The sequence below is a fragment of the Marmota marmota genome, unplaced genomic scaffold, assembly GCF_001458135.2.
Source record: "Marmota marmota marmota unplaced genomic scaffold, marMar, whole genome shotgun sequence".
Taxonomy (NCBI): Eukaryota; Metazoa; Chordata; class Mammalia; order Rodentia; family Sciuridae; genus Marmota; species Marmota marmota.
Genome location: NW_026000185.1, coordinates 27474661 through 27486034, shown reverse-complemented (window position 1 = coordinate 27486034; position 11374 = coordinate 27474661). Strand labels below are relative to the sequence as shown.

The following is an 11374-nucleotide window of genomic DNA, read 5'->3' as shown; positions in this document are numbered from 1 at the left end:
ACTGGAGATTGAACTCAGGGACACTCAACCACTGAGACACACCCCCAGCCCTATTTTGTATTTTATTTAGAGACAGGGTCTCACTGAGTTGCTTAGCACCTCACCATTGCTGAGGCTGGCTTTGAGCTTGCGATCCTCCTGCCTCAGTCTCCAGAGCCACTAGGATTACAGGCATGCAAAACCTCGCCTGGCTACAATTACATCTTTGTTTTTGGAGAACTCTAAAAGATGTATGTATAATAAAATGACAGGGTCCCATGACAAAGCTGGCATCATACATACTATCCCTCCGTCCTTCATCCTCTTTTACTACTGCCTCCTTCTTCTGATGGTCCTGAGCAATTTGACTGGAATTCTCTTTGTCACTTGATGGAGAATCACAGGCACCATCAGATTTCTTCTCAGTGGCCTCTTCGTCTACTTTCTCTAAAGGATGAATCTTCACAATCTTCACTTTGAGCATTTTCTCCTTCCCAACCTATAAAGAAGAGAAAAATCAGATATCTAATAAATAAGAACTAGAAACCTAAAGAGTTGGACTATCAGAAAAGAAGAGTTGAACAATATGATCCAATATAGATTCTTCCCAACAAAAATTCACTAAAATTCTGAAGCATCAAAGCACTATGAACTTTTAGTTCTCAAACTTCTAAGCTGAAAAGTAAAATGATCATGACCTAGTTCATAATTCATGTACAAATGTGCGGTCAAAGGGCTATCACTGTGACAGCTGAAAATATGCATAAATATAGTTCAAGAACTTCCTTTGTACATCAGTGTTGGGGTAGTGGGAACTGAACTCAAGGATCTATGCATGCTAGGCAAGCACTACCAGAGCTGCAACCTCCACTCTGTATTTTTTACTTATTTATTTTGGTACCAGTGAGTGAACCCAGCAGCGTTTAACCACTAAACCATGTCCCCAGCCCTTCTGCACTTTTTATTTAGAGACAGGGTCTCAATGAGTTGCTCAGGGGCTAAGTTGCTGAGGCTGGCTTTGAACTTGTGTTCCTCCTGCCTCAGTCTCCCAAACCACTGGGATTATAAGCATGTGCCACTGTGGCCAGGTCACTCTTTATTTTTGAGACAGGGTCTCACCAAGTTGTGGAGGCTAGTATACAAAAAGGCAAATTATAATTTTATATATTGATCTTATATCCTTTTTTTGTGGCTCTGGGGGTGAACCCAGAAAGCATTCTGCCTATGAGTTACTTCTCTAACCCTTCTTTTAACTGTATTTTGAGACAGGATTCCACTAAATCAGACTGATCTCAAAACTGCCATCAGGAGCTCGGATTATAGGTGTGTCCCACCAGACCTGACTTAAGACAGGTAGTTAATGCTATGTTTCCTTTATGTACCACTTTAGCAACTGCTTACAAATTTTAATATATTGTTTTCATATTCGGTTCAGAATATTTTATTCTTTAAATTATAAATTAAAAGTACATAGTTTCCAGTTATTTAAAGATTTCCAGACAATTGGTATTAATTTATAATTAATTAAATACTTTTTCTTTCTTTTTTTGGGCGGATTAACAGGGTGCTTAGCGACATCCTCCAGCCCTATTTATTTATCATTTCGAGACAGGGTCTTACTAAGTTGCTTAGGGCCTCACTAAATTGCCTGAAGCTGACTTTGAACTTGAAATCCTCCTGCCTCAGCCTCTTGAGCCGCTGGGATTATAGGCTTTCACCACTATACCCAGAATGACTTGAATCCTTTCAAACTTGAGACTTCATTATGGCCTAAAATATGGTCTGTTTTGGTAAATTATTCACTTAAAGGAATGTGTACTCTGATGTTTTTAAGGTTTTGGTTTTTGTTTTTGTGTGTGTGTGTGTGTGCAGTGCAGTGCTAGGGATGAAATCCAGGGCCTCACCTATGCTAGGAAAGCCCTCTGCGGCTAAGCTACATCCCCAGACAGGTAAAATATTTCATATTGGTAATTTATAATGGCTTATAGTGGTATTCCAAGATTTTCTATCATTGTTGCTCTTTAGTTTATTTTACAATACAGGAACTTGAACCCAGGGCCTTCATGGACCTGGCGCTCACTCTGTTGCTGGGCTATGTCCCCAGGCCTGTTTTTATTTCTTGAGACAGGTTTTTACTGAGTTGCCCATGCTGGTCTCAAATTCCAGCCTCCCAAACTGCTAGGACTACAAAGTATTACTACTTTGCAACACCTTTTCCATCAATTTTTAGGAAGGGGAAGTGCTGAATCTCTTAACTATAGATGTGATTTCTCTTTTTTTCCTTATACTTCTGTCCAATTTTGTTTCATGAATTTTGAAATTCTATTATGAGGCATAAAGAGTAAGGACTACAAGCCAAGCATGGTAGAGAATGCCTATAGTCCCAGTGACTTGGGAGGTTAGGGCTGGAGAATCACAAGTAAGAGGCCAGTGGGGCAACAAAGCCAGACTGTCTCAAAATAAAAAAACAAAGGTGCACTGTAATCCCACCTTTGGAATTAATCCTGTAATCCCAGTTACTTGGGAGGCTGAGGCAATAGGATCTTGGGTTCAAAGCCTGCCTCAGAAACTTAGTGAACTCTAAGCAACTCAGTGAGACCCTGTCTCTGAATAAAATATAAAAAAGTGCTGAGGATATGGCTCAGTGGTTAAGCACCTCTGGGTTCAATCCCCAGTACCCCCCCCCAAAAAAGAATAAAAGATGATAGTGTTGTTTAATTACAATGTTTTAAACACTACACCCAGAATATATAAAGAACATTAAAAAATAAGAGAACAATACATTTCTTTAAAGGGACAAAAAAAAATTTTTTTTTAAATTTTATTTATTTATTTTTTTTTAGTTCTCGGTGGACACAACATCTTTGTTGGTATGTGGTGCTGAGGATCAAACCCGGGCCGCACGCATGCCAGGCGAGCGCGCTACCGCTTGAGCCACATCCCCAGCCCCAAGGGACAAAAATTTAAACCAACATTTTACCAAAGAAAATGTGAATAAATGGATGGCAAGCACAGAAGATACTCAGTATTATCAGCTGTTACAGGCAATGCAAATTGAAACCACAAGTCAAACCATCTATTAAAAATGCTAAATTTTTTTTTTTAATTTAAAAAACTGTCTGGGCATGGTCACACACACCTGTTATCCCAGCCACTTGAGAGGCTGAGACAGAAAGATCACAAATTCAAGATCAGCCTCAGCAACAAAGAGAGGCCCTAAGCAACTATCTCAAAAGCTCCTATCTCAAAAGATAAAAAGGGTTGGGGATGTTACTCAGTGGTACAGTGCTCTTGGGTTAAATCCCCAGTACCCAAAATATAAATAAAAATAAAACTGATTATACCAAGTGTAGACACCAATGTGATGAAATGGAACTTTCACAAACTGATGGTAGAAATTTAACAGTTTTAACCATCTCCGTAAACAGTCTGGCAATTTCTTTACAGTTAAACCTATGGGGTGCTGGAGTTGTGGCTTAATGGTAGAGCACTTGCCTAGCATGTGAGGCACTGGGTTTGATTCTCAGCACTGCATATAAACAAATGAATAAAATAAAGGTTCATCGACATCTTAAAAAAAAACACAAAAACCTATGAGTACTATTGTGACCTAGTCATTCCACACCTAGGTATGTATCCAAGAGTTAAAGTAATCTAGATTCATACAAAGACTTGTACACATATCTTCATAGCAGCTTTGTTAGCCCAAACAACCAAAGTATCTATCAATGGGTGATGGATAAACAAACTGTAGTCTACACATAGAATGGAATACTAAGCAATAAAAAGCACAACCTTTGATACCACAGTAATAAGGATGCACATTAAAATAATTTTGCTGAATGTAAAAAAGCCAGACCAAAAGGAAAAAAAAGGATACAAAATGATCCATTTATATAAAACTCTAGAAAATGGTCTGACAGAAAACAGAACAGTGATGGGGACCAGGAAGGAAAAGGAAGAGATTACAAAAGAGCATAAGTACAGTTTTAGGTATGAGGAGTATATTCCCTATAGTGATTACAGCAAGTTTCACAGGTGTAAAATGTAAAAAATGTCTCCAAATCTGTCAAACTGTACATTTTATTTATTTGACATGGGATTTCACTATGGTATCCAGTGTAGTCTCAAAACTCCTGGGCTCAAGCAATCCTCCTGCCTTAGATTCTCAGTAGCTAGAACTAAAGCACATACCACTACATCCAGCTTATAAGTTTTTAAATATGCGCAGTTTATAACATGTCAATTGTAATGCAATAAGGATTTTGCATGTGTGTATTTTACTGGGAATTAAACCCTGGGCCTCATGCATGCTAGGCAACTGCTCTACCCTCATGAGCTATATCCCCAGCTCCCTTATCTTTCTTTCTTTCTTTTTTTTTCTGAAACAGTATGCCACTAAGTTACCTAGGCTGGCCTCCAACTTGGGATCCTCCGGCCTCAGCCTCTTCAGTCAGTGGGATTACAGGCAGTCACCACCATGCCTAGCTTCAATAAAGCTATATTTTAAATCAACTATAATCGTGTATTCAAACCTAGAAAAAAAAACTAACATTCAGAATACAGTGCCTTGCCAAACGTGTCACAGATAAAAAGTAACCAAAAGCCAGGTGCAGTAACACATGCCTGAAATCTCAATGGCAGGGAGGCTGAGGCAGGAGCATCATAAGTTCTTGTTATTACTTTATTCATCTTATGTTTACAATATTATCCCACTATAGTTTCCATTTGATTTCCTTTATTACAAATGAGCTTAAACATTTTTTCATGTTTATAAGCAAATATCTCCCTAATTATTTCCTCTCTTGCCTCAAACATTTCTTCTTCCATCTTGCATATATATGTGCAGAATATTTTCCTTCTGCCACTTCAAATCCATCACCATTCTTCTCCACACTGTTCTATGCCTACATGGGCTGACCTTACTGGTTCATACCAAAAGGCTCCCTCCCTTGCTCTCCAGATTTGGTTGAGTTCAGTCCCTGGTAAGTATTAGGAGAAAGTCAGACAGTAGAAGAAAAGTGAGGTTAGGGTATTATTTACTCCCTTAATGCCTCCCTAGCAGGTTGGTTAAATCTCATTACAAAGTACTCTTTGACAACTAAGCTACTCTTCAAATTCCTGTCATTTTCTCCCTCTCCTTGCTTCCTTGGGGTTTAGAAATGGAGTCTGCCCACTGGCTGATAGTTTCCTTGTTCAGTTTCCTTGTCCCTGATTGGACTGTTGTATGTTGTCAACAGCCCTTTATTAAACTCAATTCAATTATATCATTTAAGTATGATATCTGTTTCTTGCCAGGACACTAATAAAAAATATGTGATTAAAACCCTCCTTCGAGGGCTGGGGTTGTGGCTCAGTGGTAGAGTGCTCGCCTAGCATGCATGAGGCACTAGGTTCGATCCTCAGCATCACATAAATGTAAAATAAAGATATTGTATCCACCTAAAACTTAAGAATAAATATTAAAAAAATTTTCTTTAAAAACCCTCCTGCAGGGACTGAGGATATAGCTCAATTGGTAGAGTGCTTCCCTCACATGCACAAGGCCCTGGGTTCAATCCCAAGCATCAAAAAACAAACAAAAACTCACCTGCAATCCCAAACATTACAAATGAAAAAGAAGCAGCTACAAAATACAGGAAATCAGAGTCAATAAGTGAAACAAGAAAGGAGGAAGACTTTGGAACCATAAACACGAGTTTGAATCTTGACCTCATACTTACTGGCTGTTTTGTAGCACATATAATTGCTGAACTGGCTATTTAAGCTAGTCCCCCCCACTCTCTCCTCTGTCCCGCGAGCCTGACTTTTCAAGAAAAAAGGCAAATACTCATTTTCTCAGCTTGCAGATAAAGATGGATACATAAGGCAAGACCTAGCCAATGACATGTAAAGATAAAGGGGACACTTTATCTTTTATTCTTCTGGAAAATCTTCTTATCCTACTTAGACAGGCATTACTTTGAGGACTATGGATGTAGCTCAGTGATAGAGTACTTCCCTAGCAAGTTCAAGGCCCTGGGTTCAATCTTCAGCAATGTTAAAAGAAAAAAAGAAAGAAAAGCATTTCCTCACTCTGAATACAGTCACAATTTCACACCAAGAGGCAATAAAGTTAAAGACCAAAACTCAACACACTGAAAAAAGCAAGAGAGCTTGACAGTATCATCCAGCCTCTACACCAACCTTGGAACTGTCTACTTCTAAGACTTTTTAATCTAACATAATCAAATGCCTTTATTGTTTAAGCCACTACTACTCAATGTGTGGTGCCCAATGTAACGGCATCATTACCATCCTACAGCTTGTTAGAATAGCTACTTTAGGACCTGTTCTAAACCTCCTGAAGTCTCAAGCATGGACCTAAGAATATATTTTCAGAACCTCTCTAAAGCAATTTTATTTAGGCTATTTGAGAAGGAATAACCACCATTAGGTATATGGCTAACAGTTCTCTTATCTGATACATATCAACCTAAATAAGCTATTTGAAATTTTAAAACTTTAAAATTTTTTTTAAATTTAAATTCTTAGCCAGGTGTGATAGCATATGCCTTTAATCCCAATGGTTCAGGAGGCTGAGGCAGGAAGATTGCAAGTTCAAAGCCAGCCTCAGCAAGTTAGCGAGACCCTAAGCAATTCTGTGAGACCCTGCCTCTAAATAAAATATAAAAACAGGCTGGCGGGGGTGCTGTAGTTGTAATATAAATGAAATTAACAGGCAGTGGTAGCGTGCTTGCCTAGCACGTGTGTGGCACCAGGTTCGATCCTCAGCACCACATAAATATAAATAAATAAGTAAAATAAAAATATTGTGTCCATCTGCAACTAAAAAAAAATTTTTTTTTTAAAATGGGCTGGGGATGTGGCTCAGTGGTTAAGTGCCCCTGGGTTCAATCCCCAGTACCAAAAAAAATTTCAATTGTTTAAAAAAATTTTTTTAAATGGCTGGGGATGTAGCTCAGTGGGAGAATGCTTACCTAGCATGTATGAGGTTCTGTGTTCAATCCCTAGTAGCAAGGTGAAGAAAAGAATTATATAAGGATTGCTTTAATGTTAGGTATTGCTTCTTTTTTTTACTTGCAAAAAATAATTTATTGTATTTATGTCTATCATGTCACTTATTCTTTCTTCTAACAATATTTTTATTTATTTATTTATTTATTTTTAATTTTTTTTATTGTTGGTTGTTCAAAACATTACATAGTTCTTGACATATCATATTTCACACTTTGATTCAAGTGGGTTATGAACTCCCATTTTTACCCCGTATACAGATTGCAGAATCACATCAGTTAAACATCCATTGATTTACATATTGCCATACTAGTGTCTGCTGTGTTCTGCTGCCTTTCCTATCCTCTACTATCCCCCCTCCCCTCCCCTCCCCTCCCCTCTTCTCTCTCTACCCCATCTACTGTAATTCATTTCTCCCCCTTGTTTTTTTTTTCTCTCCTTTCCCCTCACTTCCTCTTATATGTAATTTTGTATAACAATGAGGGTCTCCTTCCATTTCCATGCAATTTCCCTTCTCTCTCCCTTTCCCTCCCACCTCTCATCCCTGTTTAATGTTAATCTTCTTCTCATGCTCTTCGTCCCTACTCTGTTCTTAGTTACTCTCCTTATATCAAAGAAGACATTTGGCATTTGTTTTTTAGGGATTGGCTAGCTTCACTTAGCATAATCTGCTCTAATGCCATCCATTTCCCTGCAAATTCTATGATTTTGTCATTTTTTAATGCAGAGTAATACTCCATTGTGTATAAATGCCACATTTTTTTTATCCATTCGTCTATTAGGTATTGCTTCTATAATAGTTTTCTTGTAGTTATTTGGGCTGTAAAATTAAAAAACAAGTTTAAGTAGAAAAGTCTATTCTCATCATGGTTATAGTAACAACTTGAACTCAAGGGTGCTCTACTAGTGAGCTACACTCCAGCTCTTTTGTTTTTTATTTCGACACAGGATCTCACTTACTTGCTGAGGCTGGCGTACCAACTTGTCATGCTCCTACCTTAGCCTTCTGAGTCACTGGGATGACAGGTGTGTGCCACCATAACCAGCTGTTGAAGTTTTTGAAAGTCTTTTAAAGTATGAAAAAATTACCAAAAAAAACCCACCCAAGATAATATAATTACCAAAAAGAAAGAAAAAACAAAGAGAAAGCAAAGATAGATATAGTGGTACCCAGGTAGCAATAATCACAGAATTAAATATTCCCACATAGTCAGTGTGATTCTAAAATTGGTCCTCAGAATACCTGATATCATATGAACCAGACATCAAACATAATACAATTTTAGACATAGACAAATAGGCTCTGTAGTCTATGACAGAAGTTTCAATTCTGAATTAGTGGATGAAATCATAGGAGAGACAGACACTTACCTCAAAGTCACACTCTTCACCCACAGCGTATTTGGTCATGATTTCCAGCCATGCAGTGTCTACTAACTTCTCCAGGGAGGCGGTGTTGTGGTGAACCATTTCCAGAACAAGTTTCTCGTACCAGGTTGGAAATTCCTCCTTTAAACTAAGTAAATATGCTGTTAGTTACTAAAAACTGAAGAAAACCTATCCACATATTTAATTTAATTCAGGTCAATTCAAACTTTAAGACTCAGCTTTTGAGAGCAGTATTAGAAGCACAGCAAAGCAAATATTTCTTGAGCAAATACATGTACAGCACAGGAGAATACAAAGATCAAAAAACATACAGTTTACAGGGGAAAAACCGAAAAACTTTTTACAGTAGTTCTGTCAATTGATCTATATAGGTTAACTTTCTTATCTATAAATGAAAATAACAGGCACATTATAGGTAAGTTTAAATATTTTCCCATTAATTGGTTTTTGGAGAGTGAATTTCTTTTCAGCTATGAATTTATTCTTACCCTTTATCCAGTTTTTAGTTAGGAAGACATAACTGGATTATATTTGTGATATTTCTCAGTTGCATCCATTCATTCCCCACCCCCTACCCCCAGGACTGGGGATTAAACCTATAAGATTTCTAGAACCAAGCCACACCCGAAGTTCATTTTATTTTGAGACAGGGTCTATGTTGCTAAAGCTGGCCTCAAATTTGCAATCTTTCTGCCTCAGCCTCCCACATCACAGGGATTATAGGCATGCACCACCACGCCTGGTTCACTCATTTACTTCTCACAATACCTTTTGAGGTATCTAGAATTTTCATTTTATGGATAATGAAATTATATCAGGAATAGTTAATACGTTGAAACCATGACTTAAATCCCAAAGCCTTTACAAGTAAAACAATGAGGTACCACTGTTCAGTTATAAATTAGCAAAAAATACTTTAACTATCATACCCGATATGGCAACTAAACACTGCTGATGGCCTAATTTTTCAACCCTTTTAGAAAGCAACTGGATAATACTCATCAAAACTAACATATACTTTAAGATACTCACTGCTGGATTTTTTTTTTTTAATTTTTTATTTTTTAGTTGTTGTTGTCAATACCTTTATTTATTTATTTTATGTGGTGCTGAGGATCGAACCCAGGACCTCACATGCACAAGACGAGTGCTCTACCACTGAGCCACAACCCCAGCCCCCACTGCTGGATTCTTTTAGCAGAAAATGGGAAGCAACCTTAATGGACAGTTATTAGATATGCAATTTTGACCAGATAATTTAATATTTATTCCAAGGTTTGTAGTTTTGGGGGGATTAGGAGTGGGGGATGAGAACATTAGTGCAAATGCCAGTATTAGGTTTGTTTTGTTCTGCTTTTTTTTGGTAGTAGTGCTGGGATGGAACCCAATGCATGCTAGGCAAGTGATTTGCCACAAAACTACAACTGCAGACCAGTATTAGGTTTTGTGTTACCATGATACAATGTGATATATAAGAAATATTCTGCCAGCAGCTCAAGAGGCTGAGACAGGAGGATTGCAAGTTCAAAGCCAGCCTCTGCAACAGCGTGTGCTAAGCAACTCTGACCCTGTCTCTAAATAAAATACAAAACAGGACTAGATATGTGGCTCAGTGGTTCAGTGCTCCTAAATTCAATTCCCGGCACCAAAATAAATAAATAAAATAAGAAGTATTCTGCATCATTCTATGCAATTCATAACTACTGACTACTATACTGTATCTATTACCATACTCTTACAATGAATTAATCCACCAAGGTATCTACTATACTACAATCACGATCAATATGTTCCAGTTTCCCCGACTTTGTTAAGGTGGTTGGCTACCTCTGTCCTCTCCCCAGCTTAATCAACCTTCCAAGATGTTTTCCTTAATTCCAAGAGGCTTTTCCTGGCCCCTGTAAATTCACTCTCTTTCCATTAAACTCAGGTTTCAAGCTCCATGGTCTATGGCTAGTTATTTCTGGAGAGTGAGGCTGGACAATAATGTTCAGATTCCTTTACTCCATGTCATACACATTTTTTAAAAATATTTATTTTTTAGTTATAGGTGGACACAATATCTTTATTTTATTTTTATGTGGTGCTGAGGATTGAACCCAGTGCCTAATGCACTCGAGGCAAGCGCTCTCCCTCTGAGCCACAATCCCAGCCCTCATACACATTTTTATAACAAGTGTGTGTTACTTCCTTTTTTCTTCTTGTTTTTCTTTTTTTTTGGGGGGGGGGACAGTGACAGAACTTGAACCTGGGGTCTTGCACATGCTAGAGGTAAGCACTGTACCACTAAGCTACACTCCCAGCCCACGCATTACTTTTGTAATTAGAAAGAATTTTTACTTTGAATAAAATTTCATAACCTCCTAATCTTTTAATAATTTCTCCATCCACCTCCTATATTTTAATAGCAATCAAATCAAGTAAAACATTTCCAAAGTACATTCTATAGAACTTCCCTCAGATGTAACAGGTTCCAAGGTCAAATAAGTTTGAAACCCATTATATAAAACCTAGTGAAAAGTATCTCTACTGCAGGTCTTCTAAATATCTTTAATATGCTAATGTGTATGCCTTTCTGAGAAAGTCTGTAGTGGCTTTTTAAACTCTTTTTAGGAAGAAGCAGAGAGTTAATCTCGTCCTTTTTATTCCTGCCATGCATTCCTGCGCCAAGCATCCCTGCATGACTACTATTCCAGTTACAAAGATTCCCCTCCTTCTCTAACTCTTTCTACATGCTGCTTCTAGACAATCTTTTCAAGCCTAACTACTATCATAGGCCTCCCCTATTCAAATACTGGTATCCTCCACTGTTTGCTGAATTAAATACAAATAAACATTTTCTATCTTAAACATTTTGGTACAAAGTATCCAACCTTTCACCAGTGCAGGGACCCAGCAACTCAGGAGGTTGAGGCAACAGGATCACAAGTTCAAGGCTAGCATTGGCAACTTAATGATAACAAGCTCAAAAAAAATAAAAAAAAAAAAA

At 37.8% G+C, this 11374-nt stretch overlaps 1 protein-coding gene across 1 annotated transcript in view; it reads right to left on the bottom strand.

Annotated features, from left to right (window-relative positions):
• The window catches only part of Baz1b (bromodomain adjacent to zinc finger domain 1B), a 70081-nt gene that overhangs the window by 56441 nt on the left and 2266 nt on the right, over positions 1-11374 (bottom strand). The window contains exons 2-3 of the mRNA XM_048789940.1: positions 8368-8512; positions 283-478 (exon numbers count right to left, since the gene is read on the bottom strand). Coding sequence (XP_048645897.1) covers positions 283-478; positions 8368-8466 — 295 coding nt within the window. The 5' untranslated portion in view covers positions 8467-8512. The remainder of the gene's footprint in view (positions 1-282; positions 479-8367; positions 8513-11374) is intronic.